At 32.0% G+C, this 14,849-nt stretch overlaps 2 protein-coding genes across 2 annotated transcripts in view; one reads left to right on the top strand and one right to left on the bottom strand.

Annotated features, from left to right (window-relative positions):
- Positions 1–14,849, bottom strand: part of LOC132937501 (uncharacterized) — a 582,052-nt gene that overhangs the window by 453,451 nt on the left and 113,752 nt on the right. The gene's annotated exons all lie outside the window — the stretch shown is intronic.
- On the top strand, positions 4,293–11,351 carry LOC132936189 (uncharacterized). Its single transcript, XM_061002883.1, has 6 exons — positions 4,293–4,390; positions 4,607–4,933; positions 5,027–5,159; positions 5,289–5,467; positions 5,544–5,984; positions 11,231–11,351. Exons 1-6 carry the CDS (start codon positions 4,299–4,301, stop codon positions 11,349–11,351), a joined length of 1,293 nt encoding a protein of 430 aa, XP_060858866.1. The 5' UTR covers positions 4,293–4,298.

Raw genomic sequence — 14,849 nt, 5'->3', positions numbered from 1 at the left:
TCCTCGAGGCGAAATCCTAACTTTTGATGAAAAATACGAAAATATAAGTTCGTTTAACGCCGTTTTTGTGCGTACCAAAAACGTGGCGACTTCGGGGGGGGGGGGGGGGGGGGGGGGGGTTGGAATCTATTGGTTTTACGGGTACCTACGTGCACACATTAGTGACCTTAAGGTTAAAACAATAATAACAGAGGTCAGAGATAGTGGCTGATTTAAAATTCGCTTTTAGCTACTTCCCCCCTGCCCTCCCTTACCACCACCGACCAGTAACTATCAAGTTGAGCCAGAACTATTGAGAGTGGTCTGTCTCATTATATATTTAATTCACTCCGGAAAATGTTCTGAAAACTTTTAACCACCGCCGAAGCGGACGCGTTCCAGTTATCCAGTGAAAATATATTTACACTGCAATATTATATATATATATATATAGGTGCATAATATAGCACACACCGCGTTCGGGCCTGGTTGGGTTTTGCGCCCGCGTGTTCTCGATAAGGTTAATAATAAAATAAGAAAAAAAACCGACCGACGGGCGAAAACTGCAGCAAGATGGAAAGAGGAAGAAAGTGAAACGGGATGTGAAGATGGTCTCGTCCGTTTTCTTCGTTTTTCGCCCGTTGTTTTAATTGAAATCCATATCGGATGAACGTTGTTTATGGGGTTGGCGGCGGCGACGGGGACAGTGCGCGCGATTTTTAATTAACCCGGGAGAGGCGGTGGCTCTCGTCCAGAGGCCTACACAGAATCGAGTTGGCTTATTTGTAAGCGATGAAGAAAACCGGAAGTTTATTTAAACTTTGCCGTTCACCCCGCACCGCCCCGAGACCCGACCGCCGACGAGCCCAGCGTTTTAACTAGTTTGTTGTCGGAGAACGAGCGGCGGCAGCGGCAGAACGGTTTCGTGGGGTCCTGTTGATGGGTATGTAAGAAGGAAGGAGGGTGTGCAAGTGCTGTGTGTGTGTGTGTGTGTGTGTGTAGAAATAGGGGGGATGGCGTTCACCTTATAATAAACGCTATTAAACTCCATTTTACCGAGTGCTAACAGTATATAATTTATAATATAAGGAGAGCCTATCCTATGTATAATGTACAGCCACCATGCACCGCTCCCGCCACCCACTTGTGTATAATAATATTATTTTCGCTCGGTATCGTCACCCCTCCGCCACCGCCACTACAGGCGTTCTAACAGAGCGCTGTATATAACGGACACGGTTAAATCTCAAGAAAAATGGCATCGGATTATAAACGATTTAAAATTCCCTCACGTATTCCTTATGAGCGAAATACACACCCGACCCCCTTTTAGTTGTGCTGCCGCCGCCGCCGCCGCCGCCGTCTCTGACGCCAGAAAAACTAAAACTTTCAACATCTGTCTGGCAGGAGGGCACAACACGCACGGAAAAACTCACCGCCACCTCCCCTCCCCCTACCATGCTAAAACAAACGATTTTACTCGTATTATTTAGGTCGTATAATAATATGCACGTATACTGTACGCATTATACGCAACGGTAGCACATCACGTGAACCGGTAGTCACAGCTCGCACATGGGCTCGAGCGGATCTTTGAAAGTCGTTTAGGAAAATTCGAGAACGGATCGACAATAACGTTGGTTTGTGTCAAATTTAACCGTTTCTTTTTTCCCGCCACTGCACCGCCGCATAACATAACGCATATTGTAATGGTGAAAAACAAATTGGGGGGGGGGGGGGGGGTGGTGAAAAAACTACCCCTCCACGTCACATAGCTATATTACCCGAGTCGTTGTTGTAAGAATATATTATTATTATTGCTGTAGTTTTTGTTGTTGTTGTTGTTGTTGTTGTGTACGTATATTGTGATATCGAACACATAATATTATTATGTTAGCCGAGTGTTGTTGTTGTTGTTCAGCTATATAGGTACCTCATGCAGTTGTTGTATTAATTGTATAAGTATACCGAAAATGTGATAATCGAATATAATATAAGTGAATCGGAGGTAAATCGACATTGCACACGCACGGCTATACCTACCTAAACGTCGTATACATAATATTATAACAATATTATGATACAACAGCTTACGTACATATTCGTTTTGAACGAAAAATCATTACGCCACTGATCGGGAAATGTGTGTTTGATATTTTATTTATTTTCGGTTTTTTTTTTTTTTTGCGAACCCTATGCGTAATAATATGTTTTCATCCGATAATATAATATTATTATTGTGAGCACCACCGTGTTTGGAACTATTCGAGTGGCGAAAGCACCGTTTCGGTGTTCAAATAGTTTAAATCGATTACGCGACGACTATACGGATTTCGTCCGAAGTCAAAACGTAACCTGACGCCAAAGCTGGGCACTAACTAGTTAGAAAGTTAAAATTAAGTTAGAAAGTTACTTTTTAAGTAACTTTCTAACTTAACTAGTTAGTTTTAAATCATATTAACTTTGTAACTTAACTAGTTGAATTTAATGTGTAAAATAGTCTTATCTAACTCGTTAGAAAAAAAAGTAACTAGTTATTATTATAATTTTTTTTTCATTCCAAAATTCCAAAAGCTGTTCATTAATCATAACATTACGGCTAGGTTATATAGATTATTGGCTCATATAATATAATATTATTAAATATTAGTATTTACTATTTATAATAATGTACGCACAGAAACCACGGTTTTTCCGCGTAGTCTGTAGAATGTAGATATCTACTAGATGTCTAGATATAAATAGTATCTATACGGGTGGCTTAACCAATTAGTATAGACACAATATCGTATAAATCGTATAATATCAAATAATATTTACGACTGTCGCGACGCGCGATTATTCTAGAATCCTACACACATGCACATGACGACTGAGAACCAAGACACTTTTGTGACACTTTACGATCGTGATTCATACGCGCTGTTGCCTGTTGTTGTTTTCTTTTTTTAAACAGTTTTCAGTACCAATACGTCTCGTGCCTACTTTCGTTGTTGTGCAAATTGTTCATTATAAAATTGAAATGAGTGTTATCGTTGCTGATTCGGCTGTTGCCGATAGTAATTATAATTTAAAATGGCCACAGTTACAACAGTTTTTTGAACAACAAGGAAAGATTGAGGATAAAAATATTGAATTTAAATGTGTATTATGTAAACCTAAACATAAAACATTATCCACTTCAAGTACATCGTATTCAAACTTGAGAGCACATATTAAGGTAAATTTAATCTTGGAATATATTTAATTATTTTTAATAAATAAATTTTTTTCTTCTACTTACTGGCATGGTTGTATGGTTATTATTTGTCCAATTAAAGTATACATTTGCTGATTATTATTTAAAAAAATTAATAACATATACTTGAAAAATGAATAAATAATCACCCGCCTACCAGCAAATTAGTTACTATGACTAGATATGGCCTAAGCTATTTAGCCATTAAAATAAAAGGTGGTTCTTTATTATTTTTGTTAATGGTTAAATCTGAAAAATTACTAATTAATAATTATAGATTATATATTTATACTTGTCATTGTTTGATTTTTTTAGAGTACACATAAATCTATGTTAGATAAGTTTAATGATATGGTTAAAAAAAGATCACTTAATCAAGATAAACCGAGTACATTGAAACAATTAAATTTACATGAATTTAAAAAACAAAAAACTAAGTTGTCTCAAGCTACTTTTGATAGAGCCAACATGGAATTAATAATTAGTACGGTGTCCCCTTTTTCATTCATTGAACATCCTGCATTCCTCAAATATACTAATACTGTGGCACAAATGGTACCAGTATCTAGAAGAACATTGATGAGAAATATTAATTCAAGTTTTGAAGAAATGAAAAATTCAATTATCAAAAAGTTTAATGATTTGGAATATGTATGTGTTACTGCAGATTGCTGGACTGCATTCAGAAGGTAAATGTTTTAGTACATATAAAAATATTTCCTGTTTGATTTATCAGCTTTTTCTCTAGTTTTTACTATATTAATGCAACAGTTTTAAATAAAATTACTTTTTAATAATACCTACCTACCAGTCCTATCATCATGTCTTTTTTCAACTACTTAGGTACCTTCGTATTATAATATATATATATTTTAAATTAATCACAATCTATTCAAACTATTCACAAATCATTGTTACTTACACACTTCTAATGCTTGTAATTTATTTTATTTCATTATTTGGTAGGTCTTATATGGGCTTTACTGCACACTGGATTGATCCATTCACCTTTGAACACAAGTCGAATGCCATTGCTTGTAGGCGTATAATTGGTAAACATACATATGATGTTCTAGCTGATATGATTGAACTTGTGTTGAATGAATACAAAATAAATACAAAAGTAACCTATATGGTTACAGATAATGCATCAAACTTTGCTAAGGCATTCAGGTATAATAAATATTTATTATTAAAAGAATAAAAGAAGAGAATCGGCTAACCATTTGTATTATTTGGTATTTTAATTTTTAAACAAATAGTGAACTGACATCTTCTAAATATTGTATTGTGAGACAATTGTTTTACTCATACCTACTTAAAGTAGTATTTTTCTTTTTACATGCCTACTTACTTATATCATAATTACAATTACAATTTTTTCATTAGACTTTATAGCACTACTGAAGATGAAATAGAAACTCCAGAAAATGATTCACTTATATATTCAACGGATATTTTTGAAATTTTAAGTGAAGGGGAAGAAAGACATTTTAGGCTGCCTAAACAACTGCGCTGTGCTTCGCATACATTCAATTTGCTGGCCACGAATGATGTGAATAAATTACAAATCAAAGATGGACCATATAAAACATTAAGTAGAAGGGCTTTTGGAAAGTGTAATGCACTTTTCAATAAACAAAATATGAGTACATTGGTGGCAGATAAAATTAAAAATCATCTAGGTCGATATTTAATCACACCAAATGATACACGGTATTTAAAATGACTAACTATCATAGTATACATCTATATAATTAATATCTTTATTTTGAATATGCCTATTAGTTATTCTTTTTGTTTTTGTAGTTGGAATGCTTTGTATGACTCTTTGAGTTTTATTATAAGCCACTTTGATGAAGTAGAGAATATTTGTACTGATATTCAGTTGCCTTGCCTAAGTAAACCACAAGAAACAGATTTTTTGACTGAATATTGCAAAGTAACTTTTAATTATAATATAAATGTTGATAGTATTATTAACCCCTAAAGCAGTAATGATTTAACCAATAGACAATCTCAATATGCTTTGATAAATAAACTATTATATTTTGATCTTTAATTTTTCTAGGTTATGAAACCTATTGCAAAAGCTTTAGATATACTGCAAGGAGAAAAATATATTTCTATTGGTTATCTTCTCCCTACATTAACAGCTGTAAAAAAATCATTAAATCAACTTATATTGCATGGAAACCTAAAATATTGCAAGCCATTAGTTGAAGTGCTGATCAGTGGATTAAAAAAACGGTGATTAATGATTTTGAAATTGATTAATGAAATTTTATTAATTTTAAATATAATTTATAAAATATTTCATTTATAGGTTTGATACAAATTTTGAATCTTCAGACATGAAATTAGCTGCTACTTTAGAACCAAAGTTTAAGTGGAATTGGGCTGAAGTAGAAATGGTCAATGAGTTGAAAGAATGTTTAAAAGCAAGATTGTTTGAGCTAATTGCAGAAAATACTGAATGTATTATGAATGATAAAACCAATGAAGTCACATATGATGATTTTTTACATTTCGATGCTTTAGAAAATCCAGAAACAGATAAACTTCAAAATTTATTTAATGAATATTCAAACTCTTCTCCTAAACTACCATTAAACACATTTTCTGAAGAAATACAAAAATTATATATTAAGTATAATACAAGTATTCCCTCTAGTGCTCACGTCGAGAGACTTTTTAGTGCAGGAGGCCAATTGTTTGATGAAAGGCGTGGATCTATGTCCGATGATACTTTTGAAATGTCACTTCTGTTAAAATTTAACAAATATTTTGAATAAAATATACTAGCATATAGTCATATAAATTATATTATGTATTATTATTAAATATTAACTTATTATTTACATTTTAACAAAAAATTTTTTTAATTTTTATAAACTAACTTCTAACTTCTACTCTAACTTAGTTACTATTTTCACCAAACTAACTTCTAACTAACTAAGTTAGAAATTTTTACAGTTTCAGAAACTAACTTATATTCTAACTTAGTTAGTTTTTTTATTGAAGTAACTTAACTTCAACTAGTTGAAAAAAATGACTAACTTGCCCAGCTTTGCCTGACGCGTAGTCCACCGTTGTATGGACGTTACACCATGAGCGTGTTGTGTACTATAATATGGAAATAGAATATAAAACATTGTATTTGGATATTATTATAGTTCAAACGCGTAGGTAATCCGATTCCTGCAAACCTGCAATGGCCGGTGGATTGATTTCCATCGGCGATGATATTGTAACATTGTGGTTACCGTGTTGGTCGGTTCTAATTTGAATCAAATACACATTAGGGATGATTATAATTACGGAAAATCTCCAATCAGTTAGGTCTGAAAATGAATAACTTATTATTCCGCTGGTTTTATCAGCAAATACTACCCTTTAAACGCGTTTCTGTATAATTAACGAGCCGAATGTGTAAAAGCGCAAGCTGTTTTGCATTTCATCATTACAATCTCAATACCGAATAGAGGACGATAACGTTTACATATTATTATGTATACAACACGTGTATGCGTAGGTAGGTTCCGTGTATAAAGTTATCTGTACATTGTATATTAAATGCGAACAAGCGCAAATAATTAATGCCTCGGTAATGTCAGTAATCCCCAGACCACTTTGTATGACGTTTTTACAGTTTTCTTGTGATTTTTACTTTCAGGATAGTTCACCAAATCCTCGGAGACGTTCTTAATATTTCGTGCAGCAGCCGAGCGAAACTAAGTAATATCCAAGGAGTGATCCATTTGAGTATCCAATACGATCATTATTTCGAGAAGTTTTAACTTTTTCCAAATAGTCGTAATGCGTAATTTAATTTATATTTTTTATAATTTTGTACATACCTAGTCGTACATTTTTTAATTTCATGCTACAAAGCAAAATATTTTTCGGAGTTTTTTGATACATACCAATTTAATTTTGAATGAGTTGTAAATTATTTATAAGGAGTTAATATTTTTCGTAAGCGAAGTACCTAGACGTAGACCAACATTTTTGAGGTGGGTAACCTCGTATGCCACTATAATCCACTCATCAAAAACTTTAAATACTTACCAGGTTTCACTAATTAACTACTAGTTAAAAATTCAACTTTGATATATCAAAATACTTCTGAAAATATAATTTACTCCAAAATATTAAATAAAAAATGTACATTGTAGGTAATTCAAATCAATAAAGAACTTAAAAAAATAAAGATATTGTGAAAAATTGTTATAAAAATGTATTTACATCAAATTGTATAAAAATAATATTTTCTTAAAAGTGAAGACCTCGAAATAATGAGTGTAGACACATCTTAAATTTGATGATATTGTAACTTGTAAGGTACTTATACACTAAAGATAAACATACTCGACTACACTAAACCTTATAAATGTCTATATACAATATTCAAACTTTAAATAATAATGGATTTCGAACAATAAGTATGGTGGTGCTTTTTAGGGTGTGCCAATCATTTAGGATGGTTGTATCTATTATATGTTTCTTTTTTTTTTTGTTTTATCATTACATTCTATGCTGAGTTACACGATATTGTTTAAAATTTCAAAAAATTTCAAAAAAGGTATTATGTTATTTACAACATTGCGATATGAATATTATTATATATTTACGCGATCGTAAGACTATTAGAACGGAGCTCTGTTAAAACTTAAAACCGATATTTGCATACACCACGCTCAATCGCATTTTCTTAACACTTATCAATGATCGATAATAGTTGCTCGCTATATATGACGCAATGTAAGCTTACTGAGAAACTATTGAAGACATCGGAAATGACCTCTTCAAACTACTCTCCGGCACTCAGTTTCCGATTGTTAGAAGTTTGACGTGAAAATTCTCAAGCACTTCTACTACACGAAAAAAGTGTTTAAAGAATTGCTTGGAATTTAAAATGGACAGTCGTTTGTGTAGGAATGCTAAGGGCCACGACGGTCGGGCGGTTTACCTAACCTGTACAAATAACAGTAAAGTGATTTTCGCACTCGACTTTGTTGGTGGTTTTTTTTCACAGTTTGACCAAACTCGATTACGGTATTTACTCGAAATAAAAAAATATGAAACTCTATACCTGCTGTATTGTAATAATAATAATAATTAGAAAATATAATGCATGTGGGATGGAAAATCAGAGTGATAGTCATAATGACTCGGTTAAGAGATGGGGTGAAAAAAAGGCCGTTGAGAATCTCGTCTCTTCCACGAGGCTCATGTTACGCAATTAGAAAATGTCGTGACGTCAGGAACAAGTGGCGGTGGTAGTCATGGTGGAGGCGTGAGTGGCTGGTGGAGGTTGTGTTTTTTTTCGTACTGACAACCTAACTTTCTACGGCTCCACGACTTTTCCGTTCAATTCACCCTACCACCACCATTAATATTTTCTTTAACGACATCTAGTCCCTCCCTTATCCCATTCTAACTCTACGCAATGTTCTCATTACTTGCTTATAACGGCGTCGACGATTTTCCTTCACTCTCGTCGTACCCATTCGGTTTTCCCAATCCTTCTCGCCAGTCGTTTTTTTGTCACACCTCAGCCATCTACGCTGTCCGTATACTTTATCGACATCGACACCACTCCAATACAGTGCAGTTTTTTTGTATTGTTCTCTTCGTGTCAATCGCTCTTTTCTGCCATCTTACCTGAGACACCACGTGGTGCAAATTGAAGTATTACTAAAATCGAATAAGAATAGTATGTCTCTTCTAGATGAGGATGAATATTTAAATACTAAGTAGTTATACCGAGTGTAAATCATCTACCGCCTAATCCTCAAAATGTCTCGAAATGTGCGATTATACATTGCACCCATGCTCACCGGCCATTGTCAAATATAATAATATAATATACCATCATTTCAGATATCACAGATTACCGTTGTTTGATATTTCACAGTCGCGTCGTTTTTAGTATTAAAAAAATATTTATAAAATTATAAATCTGTCTATAAACCATCAATTTAATTTACCAACAGGTACAGTAAATTATATTACTTATCAGTATTGAAAACTGTATAAATTTTTTTTTTATATAGATATTTTGAACCATAATAGTTATACAAAATAGATTCGTATCAAAACAATTTGTTTTCTTTACCTAGTGGAAGGGGGCTGGCCAATCCCAAAAATTTCAACGATCAGCCCTTAAAAAACTATATGGAAGCAAATGTGCTCTTATCCCCCCCCCCCCTCCCTCGCAGTATAAAGTTACTGGTAATCGATGGAAAAAACGAAAACGTTTCACTTTTACTCTACGCATCAACGGTGGTCATAATTTATTAATTGCTTGTTCATATAAAACGCGTTCCGCCAAAGTGACACTAAACAAACAATTCGAATGATTAATTACATTGTTTCGGACGTTGTCAGTGCTTTGATTACTGATAGAATATATATTATATTTAATATTTATATAGGTTAGGAAACAATACAATTATCCACTGATAACTATCGCATACTATTATAGTATTAATTAGTTTAGTTCGATTGAACAAAGTATCATGTAAGTACATCGCTTTGATTTATTATTCATTATTTCGCACAGATGAGTTACGATCGTTGACAAAACTCAAAACCGAACGAATTCCTATTGATGACATATTAATAATAATATTATAAGCTATTACGATTACGAATTATGTTTCACCTTGCAGTGACGTGTGTTAGGGTGAAAAATCTAACCCTGGCCGGCTAAGTATTTTCTGTGTTACGATGGTGATTGATTTCTAAAATAGTACAGTACATGACGTATTCGGAAAATAGGTTGTGGATCAAACGATAACTAAAACGACTATCGGAACGAGCCCTACGCCCTAAAGCGTAAAACAATATTATATAAATAATGATAATCGTACCTATACTCCACAATATTATAATATTTTAAATTGTGTCGAAAAAAAGTCAAACTTTAAATAATATACCTACTTATATGGTTAGGTTACCTAACGCGGTTCATAAATACATTATACCGTATATGAAATGCAAAACGTGCAAAGAGCGCACACAGAGTTTTCGTGCATATAATACGTATAATATCGTATATAATTGCTTTTTGAAAACGACATAATAAAATCCACTGTCGGGCTTTTTTTCCTCAACACATTCACTTATTATTATTACAATACAAGTTTAAATAACGTTCACGTTTATAATTCTTTGGAAAACCCCGGGGCTGTAAAATTGTTATTTCGAAATTATTTAAGTCAAGTGTCACCTTTTTTTTTTTATCCTTTCTTTTTTATTTTTTTTTTATCCAGTCGTAGCTGCGGCATTACCTACTATACCGTCTTTACTCGGAATGTCTAAAAATCTTGTTTCATGTTACGTCCACAGAGGCACATGATAATAGTTATGAGTTTATGACATGTGTATCCCTCGTTGCACTGTACAATATACCCTAACTATTATACAATTCTGCCTACGCAATAGCACTATATTATTATATCGTATATTGTATAAAGCGCGTTCCGGCTTAATTCCATCACGGACGTTCAAAGAAATAAACAAATTAACTTTTACATTTTTAAACAGATTTTCCGCTGTACCTACATACGCGGCATAATGACATTATATAGATCAGTCGAATAGTGTTATACGTAGGTGGATAATGTCGTTTTTTTTTTTTTTATCTCGCATTAGTTTTGTTTCGTTCTACTCGTATATTATTATTGTTATGACGTAGGTACTCTGACAAAAATTATGGATTAAACCCTATAATAGCAACACACGATGAATGATGTTTTTTTTTCCGTCACGAGTAGGCGGTTATAGACAAACAATTCTGGAGTACCTATAATTTCGTCCTAATTATGGGAATATCCGCATGGTTGGATTGTTATATAGAATTCAATTTGTATTGATTCGTTTTTGCCATTACTCCGTGTTAAAGATTTTTTATATACATGGTTTCTTCGATCACGTGGTTATTCTAAATTTAATTTGTGTAATATTGAAATATACTTAAATATCATATTTTCAAATTATTGATAGATTTCGTACTACTCAAGGCGGGTCCTGTGGTGGTAGAAACATCTGTTTTTCAAATGAGAACCCTCCCCATCCAGGACATTTCAAGTACTTCAAAGGAATTCAAGATTTTGAAAATATTTGAATTCAAACGAATTCAATATTGAATGGAACAATGTGGTTGAGCAATGAGCATGCTCGGTGAATCATCCTATATAACGTTATAACGCATCGCATGACTTTATGTTACAATAACCCTTCTCCCCTCATTCGTTTTCATGTTTGTTTTCAAAATTATTGTTCGTAGGTTTGAGGTAAAAAATACGCATATTTTTCGTTCTCTAAACTACGCATTGGACTATTGTAATAGTAAAATATGACCTACTCACGACTCAACCAAAAACAAATAGTTGGTAATTAAACCACATACCTAGGTGATAGTTAAATAGCACTATTTTTGTTACATATTTTTTTCATAGTTTGGTTTGAAGTTTTACGATTGTAAATCTATAATATAATGGGTGTGTTGTGTTTGGATTTAATTACGCCTAATACGAACACGAATGTGACACCAATAGTTGCGCATTTTTCAAATGTAAATTGCAGTAAATCAATCGATTCGTTAACGAGATTTCAAAACTTAAAAATTGACTGGAAATAAAGGATGAGAAATGCCACCAAAATTAAGTGAATAATCGCAAATTGCAAATTGCTCACCAGGTCGTGCGAAAAATGCATTTCATTTACTTGGGTGTCTAGTGGCTACGCATCAGAATAAACAGCTAAAATACTCACCTAAGTAGGTGTATTATATTATTATATTTAATGAATTGTATGCACCTTTCGGAAATCACAGTAAAAATACAATATTTAGTTAATTTCGTTTCATCGTCACCGTTTCATTATTACCGAGTTAAGATATATTCTGAAAACGATTGAAATCCAATCAATGCGAAACGAGAGCAAAATAAAAAAAAAACCTCTGTATTACGTTTCATATAAACATATCGCATAGTGGCCATTATTATATTATGGTTGCATTTTATTTTTATCACTATATCTTGTTTCGTATAGCGTATTCACTAGTAATTATGCAGTGGGTTAAAATAATTTCTCACGAATCTTTTTTCGTAATTAAATCTAATATTTCGTCTATTGAAACCTGATTTTATAAATGTATTTACTCGTCTCACGAGTTGCGGTGTACATTATATAATATTATTATATTCGACAAGCGCGGAGACAAATATTTCACTCGTTTGAATTCGAAACCATAGCATGAGGTCATAGTCAGGTCATAGTCAAAATATGTAATTGAGGGAGGACAGGGCTGCATATTTTTTTGAAAGAAAGACAAATGTAATTTCAGGTAATTTTAATTTTTAACATATTAGATTAAAGATGATGTATTTTTGAAATTTTTATTTTTCCTCCGAAAGATGAGATTTGATAACAGTATTGAAAAATAGATTCATATTTTTTATGTATAGACAATAATATTAAAAACTAAGAAATATTTAGAGAATTTCAGCGCACTTTGTTCTTTCTATCTGATCCACACGCTTAACATAGAAAATATTCGTTCAGCAATACCAATCTTGTGTTATAGCTTTAATATGGATATAAAATTACCTATGATCGAACCTAAAGACAAAAACATTACATAATAATTCAATTTGCGTACAATCAATATACTTATATTATATGTAAAAATATTACGATTTCAAAAATGCTCTTATATTACAAACAAACTAAACTGTCATAAACGATTCGACTGTACGTTGAAAATAAAGATAGTTTTTTTAGCTTTAAGTTCGATTATTATAGGTAAATCAACTTTAACATGAGCTAAAAACACAAGATTGCGTCGTTCTGCTGCAATTAAATTTTCTACAGTGGTAAATTGGTCAAATAGAGAACACAAATAGTGCACTAACAATAGTGTATTTGTTATAAATATAAAAAAAATAATACGTCCAAATTGAGGGAAGTGTTCACCACGCTTAAGCATCATAACTCCCCCTTCTGTTGGATCCATGAGACGGCCTTGGTTTATAAAGTTTTCAACAGAAAAATCACAATTATGACGTAACCCTCGAGGGAATTGCATATGCTATATAATATTGTACTAAACATGTGAACTGTAAATACATCGATAGTATTTTTTTAGTTATAGACCACACTAATTCTAAGCGATATATGAATCACATGTGTCATTTTAACTTCATCCCCGATGATAAACTGTTACTATCGTTATTAATACTGTGATTAGACGTTCTGCTCTTAAATAAAATGTATTACACTTACGTAAATCATTGCAATATGCAATTTAAGAACAAAGTACCGAAAGGTGTTTCTTCCGTTTGTTAAACTCCATTTTCGAAACGTTTTAAGATTATTAGCAAATAAATGTTAATACATCGTTAATAATAATGATAAATTCAGAATTGTTTTTCTTAATTATAAATAAATATAAATCTAAAATCTCTCTCTCTCGTCCCGTTTTCGTACATTTTAAAAGGCCCCAGGAAAAATGTAGGCATCATAATATAGTAGGTATGCCTGTTGGTATTCTCTCTTAGTAAGTACACAACACATTATATAATGTAGTGTAAGCACCATAAATATGTTATGAAAATAAAATCAAGAAAATTAAAAACAAATATTTATTTATTAGTTTATACTTAGTTGTATATTTAATAAGAAATAAACGAAAACTCATGGAATAATTTATATATTAATATTATTATTATTTTAACGAGACAATTTATATTATGTTATGTAAAAATGTAATGTTTTTGGATTTTATATGTGGAGTTTGTTTTTTTTTATTCAAATTGTTTAGTGTGGATAATTTTTTTTTAGTAGAAAAAAATACTCCAAACATCTACCTTGGGTAGAAAATTTGATCTAGTATGTATTTTATTCTAAAGTAGACATTTTTTAGTCAGTTTTGAAAAACACCCAGAAAAACAAAAAAATAACTAATATTATTTTAGTTTTAATGTAGGTAATTATTAACATAATTATTTGGTACCCAACCACGGTTACTAAAATAGTAATTTTTTTTTGAATACGGTGATTGGATATATTACCATCGAATTAAATTTAACACGTCGACTACAGTGATCTAATTAATGACGAGGTACACTCGAGATCTACTGTACAATAGAGTGGTTACACAGTTTTAGGTAAATATTATTTGAGTCGTTAAGTTAGTTTAAATTATAATAGATTTAATCACAACCCATGACGTTTGATTAAAAATTGTATATATGTATCTAGAAAACGTTTAATTTATAATAGTATAAAGAATAGCTCTTCACGTGTGTCCCAGAATTACTTATTTTAAGTTATTTTATCAATAAAGTTATAACTTTTGGTTTAAAACATTTTAAAACTATAACTGTATTAGAGAACAACGGAGATTAAAATTATACGGTTTACGAAAAATAAAAAATAAATATTTAAATATTTTCGCGTTCCCTAAATATCCGTGTTAGCCGATTGATGTACAATATTTTTAAATTTCCAATTATTTATCTTCTTTATGTATTCAAGCATTTCAAGCAATATATTATTGAGTATATAAGTTTGTTGGTAGATTACTGTTGTCAGCAGATGTTTACTCAGACAAACATGG

This window comes from Metopolophium dirhodum, chromosome 1, assembly GCF_019925205.1.
Source record: "Metopolophium dirhodum isolate CAU chromosome 1, ASM1992520v1, whole genome shotgun sequence".
NCBI classification, from domain to species: Eukaryota; Metazoa; Arthropoda; class Insecta; order Hemiptera; family Aphididae; genus Metopolophium; species Metopolophium dirhodum.
This window is presented reverse-complemented; position numbering and strand designations above follow the sequence as displayed.

Excerpts from the sequence above, each read along its gene's own strand:
- LOC132936189 (XM_061002883.1), top strand. The coding sequence starts at position 4,299 with ATGATTGAACTTGTGTTGAATGAATACAAAATAAATACAAAAGTAACC. Across the intron at positions 5,160-5,288 it reads TTTTGACTGAATATTGCAAA|GTTATGAAACCTATTGCAAA; the intron begins GTAACTTTTAAT and ends TAATTTTTCTAG. Across the intron at positions 5,468-5,543 it reads ATCAGTGGATTAAAAAAACG|GTTTGATACAAATTTTGAAT; the intron begins GTGATTAATGAT and ends TTTCATTTATAG.